Source organism: Syngnathoides biaculeatus, chromosome 16 (assembly GCF_019802595.1).
Source record: "Syngnathoides biaculeatus isolate LvHL_M chromosome 16, ASM1980259v1, whole genome shotgun sequence".
NCBI lineage: Eukaryota > Metazoa > Chordata > Actinopteri > Syngnathiformes > Syngnathidae > Syngnathoides > Syngnathoides biaculeatus.
In genome coordinates this window covers 23,657,369-23,671,193 of record NC_084655.1, presented here as the reverse complement: position 1 = coordinate 23,671,193, position 13,825 = coordinate 23,657,369, and the positions used below count along the sequence as shown (strand labels likewise).

Genomic DNA, 13,825 nt, shown 5'->3' with positions numbered 1-13,825 from the left:
CGAGCATAATGAGGAGAAGCGATAGGGAAACTGGATGGGCGGGATCATAGTGCGTGTTGTATTTACGGTCAATGGAGATGACCACAAACATTTTGGGGGGCATCAATTACTTGCTTTTTTTTTTTAGTTTTTGCTGAAAGGGGTTCAGTCCCTAAACCAGACAAATAGCGGAGGGTTACTGTCGCCGGTCGGTGGCGTATCGGCGTCATCCGATAACTTACCCACTGGGTTCTTGTTCTTGGCGGGGGCTGGCCTGCGAACAGGGAGGGTGTTGGAGTAGACGTCGCTGACCTGTCTCTGGGGCTGAGCCTGGGACTGCACCTGCGCTTGGGCCTGCGGAGACGAAGGCCTGACCTGGGTTAAGTTCCCTCCGTCGGTCCAGTATTCTTCACCGTGGACTCCCGTTGTCCCGTTGACCATGGACATGCCGTCGGGGCCCATCAGCCTCTGCAGTGAGCAAACAAAGCAGTCAGTGTCACTCGGAAGAAGGCGCAAAACCTGAGAAGGACTGCGACTGACTGGCAGTCTAAACTCACCGCCTGGTGCCCGAGGCCACTGCCCATGAACACGGCCAGCTCAGGGGGCACAGGAAGGGGCTGAGCTCCGGGGATGGGGTCAGAGATCACCAGGTTGGATTTGGAAGTGTGCAGGGGGCTCGTGCCGCTCATGGTGGCCGAGCCCATCTGCTGGGCCAGGAGCACGGCCCTCTCCGGGAGCTTGTTGGGATCGGAACAGGCCTGTTGCCACACCGGGATCTTCTGGGTCAGAAGGTCTTTACCCTGGAAGGACCAGGAAGGGATGAACGCTTATGAAAATAAATGGGGAAGGCGTGTCGAGGACTCAGTGTAACACTTGAAGTGAAGTGAAACTAGATGAGCTAGATGACCCTTTTGGGAAGATTTTTGTAGATGTGAGGAGAAAAGGGCCTTTTAAAAACCAGTCCCACAGAGTTGTTGCTTTATTCCCGGACAGAGTTTGTTCTTATACGACTGTCGGGGTGACTGTTTCTGATTGTGCCCTCTAATTAACTGCTGATTGATCCTGGGAATATCTTCACCCCACCCCACCCCACCCCACCCCACCCCACTCCACTCCAAAATCAGCTTTGGGAGGTGCACCCATAATCCTGAACAGAATAAGCGTGAGAAAATGGATGCGTACTCAATTTAAGAGTCGAGTCCAGTGGCTGACTGATTAACAGATAAAGTTGGATTCCAAGGCCTTTGTTCAAAAAAGGTTAAGACACAATCACAGCTTATAGTTTGCTTTTGTGGTCCATATCAGTTGAGGTTTTAGGTCCAACCAGACTGGATCATTTTCTAGCGGGAGTGGATCACGTTTTCCCAGTTCAGCAGTTTGTTTGGAAGCCGACTGAGACTGCGCAGAGGTGGCAGTCCAGGTGGTTTGCTTTGGACTCAGGTTTGACTACTGAATGTTTCTGAAAAAGGGGTCCAAACTATTTGGAACCTTCTGTTACGTGACAACGTTGAGTTCCTCCACCTGTGAAATGATCTGCGAGACTGGTGAAGATCTGTAGCCTCTTCCTAGCCACAAGACTTAGATGTAGTGAGTTTTATGCAGAATCCCTGCGATCACATTCAAGCCAAAAATAATCAGAAATCCAGCGAGGTTGGTTGGATGCACACATTAGTGGTCGCTTCTCATAAGGGGAACTTGTTGGACTTAAAAGACGGTTTGAATCCGGACCGACAATCTGCAGCTGAAAAATAAGGAGCGTTTATGGCACACGGCTCACGCGTGACACAGAGACAAAACCTTGGCTGAAATAAACACTTGGTGCACAAAGGTTTGTTCTCAGCGCGCATCCTTGACCCTTTGCACGCATATGAAAAACAGCCCACGTGGGCCCGCAGCCCACGCTAGCAACTCACAGCCAGCATCTGCATCTTTGCAGAAGAGCTTTTTTTTTTTGGGACGCATGATTGCCGCACCCCCCCTTGTGTTAATTTGTCCCGCTTCCTCTGTCATTGCCGAGTAACACAAAACCACAGCGGGAACCCTTCGGGAGGTTTGCTTTCTTTCGGGTCATCCCACGCCCACGCCCACGTCCTGATTAACGACGAGGCTCCATGTCGATGCGGCGCAAACACTCGCAAATAAGCAGAATGGTCGTCGAGTGGCATCCCGCAGCCTTACCGGCGATCCCGGAGACGCCATTAAAGGCGTCCTTCACTTCAAATGTCAGCATTGATGCGGGAAATATTACAATTTTCCAAGATCAAGTGCCGCTTTGATTCGCAACCCCGCCGCCGATGCTCAGAGGCGCGATGGTGGTTTTACGGCATCCGATAAACCGCAGACGTCGTCTCCGGCCCTAATGGCTTTTTGAAATGAAGACCCCACCCCACCGCACCCCGATGAGCGCTTGAAGCTAACGTGCCTTTTAATTAGACGTCCCCTGATGTGCTTTGATAGCTGCTGATTTATGAAACAATTCCACCGTTGACTCATTGATTACATTGGCTCAAAATACATTTTGCATTATTACAACAAAACGGGCTTGCGAGGTGCAGGTATTATAACTGCCCTCTCGGAGTCACCGTCCTCAAATTTTACCGTCGTATCTGTGACTCTGAATGTGTATGGCTTTAAAATGTACCCGCCAAGTGAGGATTTTAGATATGAGCACAGGCCAAACAATTTGTAGGTCAGGAAAATAAGTTTAAATGGGTAAGTCAATTTGAATTTTATATACTTTTTACTGTTACCGTAATTCCCGGCCTACAGAGCGCACCTAGTTATAAGCCTCGGTACACAGAAAGAGTTTCACGCAAATGCGGCGCTAGCGTTAGTGCGGCACTAACGCTAGCGCCGCATCACCGCATACACCGCAAGGTTGAAAGCGTGTGAAAAAAGTTGCGGCTTGTAGGCCGGAAATTACGGTACTTTAAACACGGAAAATGTACGGGGACTTCTTTCATTAGCCACGGTGGGGGTAGAACGTCGAAAAACGGACCGGAACGGACTCCGCCTGTAACCTCCTGCAAAAGCGCCACAAGACGACATGCGTTTGAAGGGCTACCTTGCCGTGGTAGGCGCTGCTGTTCTTGGCCACGGCGCACTGGCGGTCCACCAGGAAGCAGTAGCGGCGACGCTCCTCGGACAGGGCCGTCTTGTAGCCGTCGGCGATGAAGGTGTCCAGCTCCGTCTGCTTGCTGCTGATGGTCTCCACGAACTGAACACAAGACAACGGGTCACTGCCGGGTCGGCGTTTGGACCGAAAGCAATTCACGACGTTTTTTATTTGCATTATTATTATTATTATTATTTTAAACAAGCCGTTCAGTTTCTTTTGCAGTGTGTGTGTATAGTGTGTTGTCGCTTTTCTGCATAATTATCCTCAGATGGAAAAAAAGTCCAATATTTGCTGGATTAGATTTCTTCATTTTCTCTTCAGTGGCTTCGGTTTAAATTAAATTTTTTTTTCGTTTTTTTTTTTTTTTTAGATGCAAATGCAGCCACGGAGCTCTATATTATGGGGCCACACCGAAAAAAAAAATTAAATACACACACCAATATTAAGTGAATATGAAAATTCTAACAATTTAAATGCAACAGTAATATTGTGACGATTCTTGTAAAATTAGGACTCCCCCATGCAGAATACTATTACTTGGTTCTTCTGAATTTTGTGAGATTTTTTTCATTTTTTTTAAACAATTTTCTCAATGTCTTAGAGTACATTTTATATCCATTTTAAGAAAAAGTCCTTTTTAGAACTTTTCTCCGCTTAACACTTAAAGAATGATCAGAGTTTCATTCAAAATTAGCTTTGATCTGGTCGACCATATGCAAATATTTTGACTCGAGGTTCTTAATATTAGCCGTTGATGGGCTGCAGTGGAAATGCTCTCTGTGGCTTTAGAGGCGCGCACGTGAGCGACATCCTGCCTGACTTTGTTTTTCCCCTTCTAAAAATAGCACACGGCGAGTTCACGGCAAGATCCCCAAAAAAGGTCATTCCCAGTCACGTGGAGCTGACGGGTAGTAAAAGTTACTTTGATGCTTTTGTTCGATGGGGACAGATTGAGGAAAAAAAAAAAAAAAAAAAAAAAAATCCACTTTTAGACTTTTCGGAGGTTGGCGCCGACTCCTCCAGTGGAAAATTAAACAAGTCCTTTATTTTGTTGTCTGGGTATTTATTCAAACGTGTCCGGAAAAGAGCAGTTCTGCACTCCGAACCCATTTGAATGTAACAGTGGGGCTAATTTACATAATAAATAATCATCTGCCCACGACGTGATCGGCTAGGCCGGCGTGACGGTCTGATCGCTCCCGGTGCTGAAAAGTCTCCTCGTGATCAACGCGCATGCGCGTACATTTTGTAAACTTCCGACCAGTCTGAAAGATCCCCAGCCGTGCTTCAACATGCGGCGTTCGACAACTCGTCGCCGGGTGTTCGCGTTCGCCGTGGACGTCTCAGAAAGACGAACACGGCGAACGTACACATATGTGTGTATCTTTTTTAATCAACTTTTGTTTTAAGGTTAGGTTATAACGTATGTTAGCTCCCTCTATGTAGAAGAAGGGGAACTATGAGACCGGGGGGATTTCGCAGTAAGCGTCTGCTACGTACCCAGAGTTCCCCCTGTTAGTAACGCAGGCGCATTCATCACAAGGAGACTTTTCAGCACGGGGGAGCGCTCAGACCGTCACACTGGGCAAAGATTGGCAGCCATTTTCAAGAGTCTGGACCACCCTCACGCAGAAACAACCACATCGCCAGCGGGTGCGACGCCATCTTGCCAAAGCCAAAACGTGAGCTCAGCCGCAGTGAAATGCCAGAAAAAGCCGACTCAAACATCCCAACTTTAGTCAGGGATAATCAGAGGATGTCACGTGCTGCCAGATGTGTGCCATTGGAAAATGAGTTCGAATGCGATTGATGTATGAATTGTACGTTTGTTCCGTTCACAGTTTTCGTCTCATTTCATGAAGTCACAAAAAGCTGGCATTGGCCCAAAGGGTGTGCGGACTTCGCAGCAAATCAATTAAAAAGCCGAGCGGCCCTCGGCCCGGCTGCGCGCGCCGCAACGTAAACGTCGCCGAGTGAACACCAACAATAGCCTTTTTGCCAAATTAGGAGCACGAAAGCGGCGAGCCGCGTCGGCCGGATGACAAATTCATTTTCCTCCCGAGAGCGGCCTGACCTTGTTCCGCTCTTGCTCGACAAGTTACCACCAAATTAAAAGCTTCCAAACTGGTTCACTTCCAGTCCCCTGAATTCGAGCAAGTCAAATTGGGTTATGAAATATGCCGACGAGGCTGAGGAGTTGAAAATCTTTTTTTTTTTTTTCTTTTTTTTGACATTATTCATCTGCCGTGTGAAAAAACTTTTTCTACTTTGGCAATGACTCACACTGCGCTGAAAAAAAAAAAAAGTGGAAAAATATGCGACGGTGGGCAGATTTAACAGCAGTCATGAGGGAGGTCGCATCAAAAGAGCCTCTGCTAGGAAAATTAGCGCCGCCCCGCAGACGACCTTTATCTTTTTGTGCCTTTTTTTTTTTTTTTTTTTTAATACGACCTTGTCTACTCCGGCCCTTTCGCGCACAAAAAAGTACAACTCAAATAATAATCCTCTGGACCCATTCCCCAAAGCATTCCTAAAGGAAAATTCCGGTGGTTTGGATTAACAATGTATCCAATAAGTCACGTAATATGTACTCTATCTTGACAATGTGTTTTTTGAGAAGATTTTTATTGAAAAATTACAAATTTTCAGGCGCGCCGGCATTTTCGCTACCTACGTGACGTGTTATGTGCCGTTCCAAACGCTCGATTAAATGGGACAACATTATGCCCGGCGCTGATTTCTCAAATTTATCCTCATCTGATGAAGAAATAGCAATATCGGTTGTCGCGCAGGTAGGTCATGTGACTCGCGAAAATGGCGGTGCACCTGAAAATTTGTAATCGGCGATAAAAATCTTCTCAAAACACTATTAAATAAGAGAGGACGATCAAGATAGAGTACATATTGCATGACCTATTGGATACATTTTTACTCCAAACCGCCGGAATTTTACTTTAAGGTCAGCGAGGTGAACAAAGACAATTAGCGGCGCAGAGGCACAAGCCGTCACGCCGACCAAGACCACTCGGGTGACATGGAGGCTCGGATGTCGCGTCGTGTAAAAAGGTCACGACGACAGGTGTTGGACGGGGGTGGGGGGGGGGGGGCCACCGCTACATGTCCAAAACTGCCGTTGGCCTTTTGTGGAGAAAACACGCAAATAGAGGGGGAAAAAAAATTAAGACTTGGGTGCAATATCCAGCAGCCTGAGTCACCATCTCACTAAAGCCAATCAAGTGAGCGTATGTGATGGTTCTTTTCATTTGAACCAAGATTGTAATTTTGCTTCACTTTTAACAGCTATTAGAACCATTTCTTTCTCACCAAATCCAAGAACATGAATGGTACAATAGTTACAGTAAAATAAATTTAAACACTCGCTTGCCGCGACATTCCACGTCAACTGATTTCACATTCATTTTGTTGTTACCAATACATACAGAAACGGTTGTGAATATTGTCGGTGTTGAGTAGAAAGCCCGCAGGGCCCACATATGGTCGGTTTCCCATTTTGTTTCCATAAAAATATAGCTTATTATTGGTCCGTTCCTACGACATCTGTTTTTTTACTCACTAACCAATCTAGTGTTGAAAGTAGCTTGCAAACAATTGCATTCATGCTCTTGAATGTTGAAGTGTTTCAAAAATCGTTAAAAAACATTTCCGTCTTTTCGTCACTCTGCGGGAGCCGTGCGGGATTACGTCGCCTCGAGATTGAACGTGTTTTGACAAGACGTAGCGAAAGCCGGTAGCTTAGCTAAACACGGCCGGCTTGTTAAAAAACCGAGCAACAATAATGCTACCCAAAGTGTGCATTTACACTTACATGCGGCAAAGACTCGCTAAGGCAACACAGGCTAAACTTAGCTCCTCCCCCAAATTCAAAGCTTGTCTTTCAGAGGGGATGCGTCACTTCAACATACCTCCCTGGACCGACTGTACTACTTCCCTACTAGGTGCCAGTTTTGGACATCCTCAGATGAATTTTCAACAAAAGAGCGCAATTAGGTGAGTTAATCAGCTGAGAACAGATAATATTCAAAAGAAAAATTGTCAAATTGCAGTGGAAATGGGCCATTTTCAAGACTTCGCTCGGTCAAGTTTTACTTTTTAAAATGAATTCATTTTTTAATGCAATTTGCCTACAGGACTAGTAAAGGCACTCAAAGATCTTCATAACAACTTTTTTTTTTTGGGACGTGAAGCGCCGTTCACCTTCTCTTCCTTCATCATCAACGCGCTTCGGATTCAAAAGAAGCGCAGGGAAAACGCTCCGGGATGCGCATTAAAAAAAAAAAAAAAAAAAAAAAAAAAAAAAAGCAAGCAACAAAGCCTCAGCGCCAACGGCACCCGCAAACACTTCCTTCTTCACGTGCAGCCGACGTTATTGAACATGTCACCCCAGTTACCGTCGACGCCGAAGTGTGTTCGGGGGCCTTTTTTTAAAAATTGTATATATACATTTTTTTCATCTCCAGGCGTTTTGCACCGCTAACCTCAATCCACTCGATGTTAGCACATAATGAGCCGTTTTGCATTTTGACAGTGACTTCAAACGCGCGTGGAGCAATCGGTGAAGAAGAGACGCAGTCATGTGGCGGCGATCAATAAACGGCGCCATCTGTTTCCAACGCCAGACTCTTCAGATCGCTTTAATGGCGTCGACAAACAAAACAAAACAAAAAAAAAAAGATAACTCTTCAAAGTAAAACAAAAACAGAGGCAGAGCTTTGGTCACCGTCCATCTACTACCGTCGGGGTCAGAGGTCGCACAAAGCATTTTCCTCTCAACCGCCCACGGATAACGTCGGTGAACGCATCCCAGAGAGACGACGAAATTGTTTTTTTTTTTTTTTTTTTTTTTTAAAACACCCCCCCCCCGCACGGACATGAGCTCATACTTTGGCACAGACGCGATGACCCGATCAGGTCAAGTCAGGCGGTACCGCCCAACCCGAAGTGAATCATCCTGAGCAAACCAAAAACGACGCCCTTCCACGCGTAGATTCGAAAGATATTGTAATATTTGCATTTCGCAACACCAGTTGCGTGAGCGTGAAGTGGGGGGGAGGGGACAATTTATTGTCATTGCCTTTCATACCGCATATTTATTTGACTATCGTACTTAATATTACATTTAACTTAATACATTTGTAGTCTATTTTTAATTGAAATCAAAATAGGCCGTGTCACTATGTTGATTACTTTTTCGGGCTAATTTGGACTATTTCTCGTTACAGACGTGTCATAATTCATATCAAAAGCTCCAGGCAACAAAAGCCTATTAAAAAGAGCAAGAAAAATGATTGCTGCAGCAAATTGGAGGCTGTTTGGGTCGAAGAGAGCAGCAGCAGCAGCATCCAGTAAGATTTTTTTTTTTTTTTTTTTCAAGTTGTGCAGTGCCCCCCCCCCCCCCCCCGCACAACAGCCGTGGATTCTGCCCGGCAACCGTCGACTGGCGGTCCCTTGCCTCATCGTGATTCGCTACTCACAAATACACCAATTTGTGGATTTTATCCTGTCGTTCGCCCCCCCCCCCCCCGAAAACTCTCAAAATTCCACAAGATGGAGACAAAGCCGTGTCTAACAGAAAAATAGCGCTTTGGCACCACCCAGTGGCATCGTTAATCGCAAACCTTTTTAGAGGAGCATCAATGACTCGTGGACTTTGGCTCTTCAGGACGAGCGTCAAATCACTATTACTCGCGGAGGGTTACTATACTGTGCTCTTCCTTGTTCTACTTCCTCGTGTTTGGCTAGCCAATTTTCTTGTTGGTAAAAACTTTGATCCCTCGGTGCGCCATTAAAACCCGGGCGTTGAGTGAACTCAAGCCACGGGACGAGGAAACGGCACGTCTGCTGCCCGACGGGACGACCAATCCCGGGTGGGGTCCACAATGGATCTTTCCGACTGGCGATCTTAAGCTCCGCCCCCCTTAGCTCCGTTTGCCATGTCCCACGAGCTTCCAAAATGGCGACTGAACAGAACAGGTTTGAAGTGGATTCTCTATCGCGTATTCCGGATAACATTGCGGTATGTTTTTTGGCAAATGCTATGATATTTCTCTTGCATGACACGGCGCATTTATGTATCACTAATCTGACTCTTCGGCATAAAACATGACACACTTCATTCAGCAGGTCAGTGATACGCTAACAAAGTGAAAGTTGTTCTCCTGCAATGTACAAACCACTGATAATAATAATAATTCAATCAAACCCGGATAAGATACTTCTCCCTCACTTACCTTGCAGGACGTCTTTCATCAGAATTGCACATTCCCCAAGAGCATCTGAGGACCATTTTCTTCATAACATGAACTTTTCCAAGCGCCCGCTACTGACAACCGGCATTGCTTGTGGGACGATATGGCGGCAGGGGCGTGTCGAGCCAGGGGTTAAGGCAAAGCGGCTATCTGATTGGATATTATTGTACGAGTGATTGACGGGTCAGAAAGGTCCATTGAGGACCGGGGCGGCGCACCCCCCCCCCCTCCCCGTCGCCATTTTCCTCTCACAGGAAAGCCTCGAGTGGAGTGTTTACACAGGAGCGGGAGCAAGACTCTTGCAAAGATGAGCGATCCAAGCGCGAAGGGGCAGGATCAACTCATCGACACGTTATTTGCTTTCCGGGTTGCTCAAACACGACGACTCCAAAAGGAAAACACGGCTTCGTTTCCTTGAGTCGGCCGATCGCTTGAGCTTGAACACGACTGTTTGGTTTTTCTTTTGAAAAGGTACGATCTCGTTTTTAACTGCAAAACAATCCAAGTGTCGCTCTCCAAAACTGAGAGTGAGCATCGTGCTAAAAACGCCGAATGAATGAAATCAATCAAATGAATCATTTTACGAAATGTTCCCAGAATAAAATGAGTGGAAATGTTAGTTCTTATGATTTGCGATTAGAAATCAACGAGAAGTTCTGGGCCGACAATCTGTCGACGTAACCCTGAAGCAAATTCTGGAGTCGCCACAGCAGGACGGTTGAAAGTTTTCGGAACGTGACTGGAAGCACGAGCGCGTTTTTCGTCCCGTAAGCGGCGACGTCCGCGGACGCTGACCTGCATCTCCTTCTCGCCGTACTTGGACGGGTTCTTGCTGCCTTGGCTCTTCCGGCGAAGTTTCTTGAGCTCCCCCTGGCACTTCTCCAGGCTCTCGCCCTTGTTCTTGTGCTCCACCTGGTACTTCTTCAGGGCCGCCTGCGGACATCCAAAAACTCGTCACCTTAAATCGACTTTGCGGAATGTACGGCACGAGTCGGGTTACGGCGCAAAAGTCGACCCGGAAGAAACGAGCTCCAAAAGACGAAATGAACATTTATTGCGCTTCACGCTTGAATGCAACGGAACAAATGGAACATTTTTCATAAATTGGAAGCAAAAACGTTCGATCTGCTGCAACAATCTGCAGCTTCGACAAGTACTGCCACACTTTTGAGAACCACACAGGTGGAAACCTGAAATTTGGCACGATGGTCTACCGTGACAAGAGCCACGAAAAACGTCTGAAGAAGCCCCGCCCAAAAAGACGGCCATTTTCCTGTCAGAGACAAAAACGTTTGGCCGATCGTTATCGCATTTGAAACTCGCAGATGTTAAGACGTTCGTCTCGAGGTTGCCATTAAAACAACCACAGCAAAAAACAAGTTCCACGAGGAAAGTTGACGACAATAAAACTGATTTTGAAATGAAATTTGCCATAATTTCGGCCTACAGGCCGCGACTTTTTTCCCCCACACGCTTTCAACTTTGCGGTTTATGCGGTGCTGCAGCTAATTTGTGCATTTTTTTCTGATGGCCGCAAGGGGGCAGTCGACCAGAAAAGCTAAGAGTGAGACCGGTGGAATATATGTGCAGAGTAAGTCAGTTTTACCGGTCTGTTTTTTTTTTTTTTTGTACTGGCCCTGTTAGCGCCGTGCTAGCTTGTTGCTGCTGCGTAACTGTCATGTCTCAGTGATTTTTACCGGTATGTTTTTTTTTTTTTAAACCGTCCCTGTTAGTGCTAGCGTTGCGCTAGCGTGTTGCTGCCGCGTCTCAGTGATTTAGGTATGTTTTTTTTTTTTTTTTTTAACCGGCCCTGTTATGCGCTGTGGTACGTCGTCGCTACTGTGTAGCTGCCGCGGCTTTTTTTTTTTTTTTTTTAACCGGTATGTTTTTGTTTTTGTTAAACCAGCCCTGTTCGTGCTACCGTGTTGTTGCTATGTTAAGCTAGTTATTAAAACTTTGAAAAGTCTCTCTGTGTACCATCTTTCTTTGTAAATATCTCATGTTTCAATGTTGGTTTCAATGTGGGCACTTGCGGCTTTTACACGGGTGCGGCTTATGTATGTACCAAAATGTTATTTCCTTTACAAATGTACTGGGTGAGGCTTATAATCGGGTGCGCTCTGTTGGCTGGAAATTACGGTAACTTTGTCTATTGTTACTAATTTGAATTAATGGATTGTTATTATTCAACGGGCATCAACTCCAACTGAGGATTTAGCGATTTTCCAGCGTGTGTTCCCACGGTTACACTCAATGATGAACTCCACGTGTTTCGGGAGGATTTCAAACTGATTTTGTGGAGATGTCCGCCAAGGAAGAAGCCGCCATTGAATTTGAGTTCAGATCTGTGTTGGAAGTGCAAATCAAGGCATTTTGTACCCCACAATTAGAAATGGAAGAAGACTTTTTTTTTTTTTTTTTTTTTTGCTGGAGAATATTTTGAATTTCAAAGAGGAATCTGGAAGCCAAGACTCAGGCTTATGTCGGACGTACGTTTCCATGACGCCGATGCCAATCTGCGGTCGCCTTTAAAGTTGAATTCAGGGCCGGAAACAACCAGCTCAGGGATTTCATGCCCACGCATTCCATTTTCTTCCTAATGACTTATTTATTTGTTAAAAAAAAAAAAAAAAATTCCTGGGTTGCACCATCTTTGTTGCTATAGCAACTGGGCCCGCAGTAGCACAAAGCTGCTGCGCGGCGACGTCGTCAGCGGAGAGCTCGCAAAGCGACGTTGGAGCGAGGACGCCGACGAGTAACGTGGTGATCGGACGGAGGCCGGGCGACGTTCGTTAACTCGGCGGAAGATCGTTGACATCGGCTCAGGCGGAGGAAACTTCAGAAAGATTTGCTGAGTACAACAAGGCGGCGGGCATATTGTGTCCCCCCCCCCCACCCCCTTCCCATTTAGACACGGTTATGGCCTGAGCAGAGAACCAGTAGGGGAATTTTGCAGTGAATAATGCAAGTTGCCCCCCCCAAAAAAACAAAACAAAACTGGAAATAGGAGATATATAACCTATATATAGTAATTAGATTAAAAAAAATTTACATTTCAAAAATGTACTATTTAAATTTATTACAATAAAATGCATACATATTTTTCTTTTTTCATTATTTCAATCACCAAAGGGAAAAAAGTAAAATCCCATGTGTTTTTTTATGATCCTCCTACACTGTATTTTCATTATAATTTTTTGTGACTTTTTGAATTTATTGCACCTCTTCTATGCAACTTTTTCTTTTGATTATTGTACATTTTTTGGTCTCGACAGCTGCTTTTTTTTCCCCCCTGTTTTTTTCCTTATGAAATTCTTTATCTGGATTTGCTTTGGTTGCCACCCACTCCTCCGAAAACTTTGAGGGAATCACACATCCTGATGAGAATAGAAAAAGGAATACCCAAAAAGCAAAGCAAATCCCGTTTCCCCGCTCATCCCACTTGGAGGACTAGAGGGCGCCGTCCCCTTTTCAGCCGTCAACACAACAGGAAGTTCGCTAGTACAGTCAGAATCGAAACTGTGAAGCAAAAGCGCATCTCCAAAGTTGAACAGCGGATTCATCCAAGTGCGGCTCGTTGGAATTGAGATGTGAAGGAATTCCCTGCACGGTCTGCTCGGGGTCTCGCTATTCCGAAACTTTTTACTCTCCGCATTCTAACGAACATTTTGTTAATCGCGTATTACTCGATAATGACATTTCCATCCCTCATTTGTGAACGTCAAGCCTCCTCTCTCACGAGGCGCCGGCGCTCTCGTCTGCGCGTGACGGTCTGACGTAACATACCAAGCGTAATCCTGGTGACAATAGACACCATATGACAATAGATCCGATCTCGTCCACCCCCCCCACCGCCACGCCGCGGCCCACTCGTTCTAAAGATATCGCGCGCGGATCGGCGACGCGCTCGCTTTCTCCTTCTTTGCCTGTCTGTCCGTCGCCAAAACTGCGTCACCTGGTCCTCGACGTAAAACAACTTTTTCTTGGCGTGTCAATTCATAGAAAATGGCCGCCAGCGCTAACGGTTCCAGTACTCACAGTCAGGTAGCGCGCGTCCAGTTCCACCTTCTTCTCCAACTCCGAGAGCAGCTCGTTGTGGAAAGACTTCAGCTGGAGGAAGAAAACTTCATGATGAGTACAACTCAAAAAACTGATTCAAAAAAATACATTTGTATGTCTTTCCAGTTGTCAATAAAGGTGGCGCTGATGCTCTGCTAATCAATTCTGATCCGTGTAACCATCAATACTGAGGTTAACTTGTTCTCTAACAAAGCGTTTCTTACTATAACTGTTGACTTCTGAAGTTTTTTTTTTTTTTTTTTGGGGGGGGGGTGCGTTGTCATTGAGAAATTACGGTAGTTTTTTGCAGAAGATGATAATGTATTGTGTGTCTACAGGGGCTGCTGCACCATTTTGTGTTCAAGTAGCCATTTCTTAACGGAAGGGAGCGATCCCGCAACAT

General features: G+C 46.0%; 1 protein-coding gene across 6 annotated transcripts in view; it reads right to left on the bottom strand.

The window, feature by feature from the left end:
* Positions 1 to 13,825, bottom strand: part of baiap2a (BAR/IMD domain containing adaptor protein 2a) — a 58,746-nt gene that overhangs the window by 11,174 nt on the left and 33,747 nt on the right. For all 6 annotated transcript variants that reach the window (XM_061845531.1, XM_061845533.1, XM_061845534.1 and 3 more), the window contains exons 5-9: positions 13,402 to 13,473; positions 10,159 to 10,296; positions 3,044 to 3,196; positions 537 to 779; positions 222 to 447 (exon numbers count right to left, since the gene is read on the bottom strand). In XM_061845531.1, the coding sequence (XP_061701515.1) occupies positions 222 to 447; positions 537 to 779; positions 3,044 to 3,196; positions 10,159 to 10,296; positions 13,402 to 13,473 (832 nt within the window). The remainder of the gene's footprint in view (positions 1 to 221; positions 448 to 536; positions 780 to 3,043; positions 3,197 to 10,158; positions 10,297 to 13,401; positions 13,474 to 13,825) is intronic.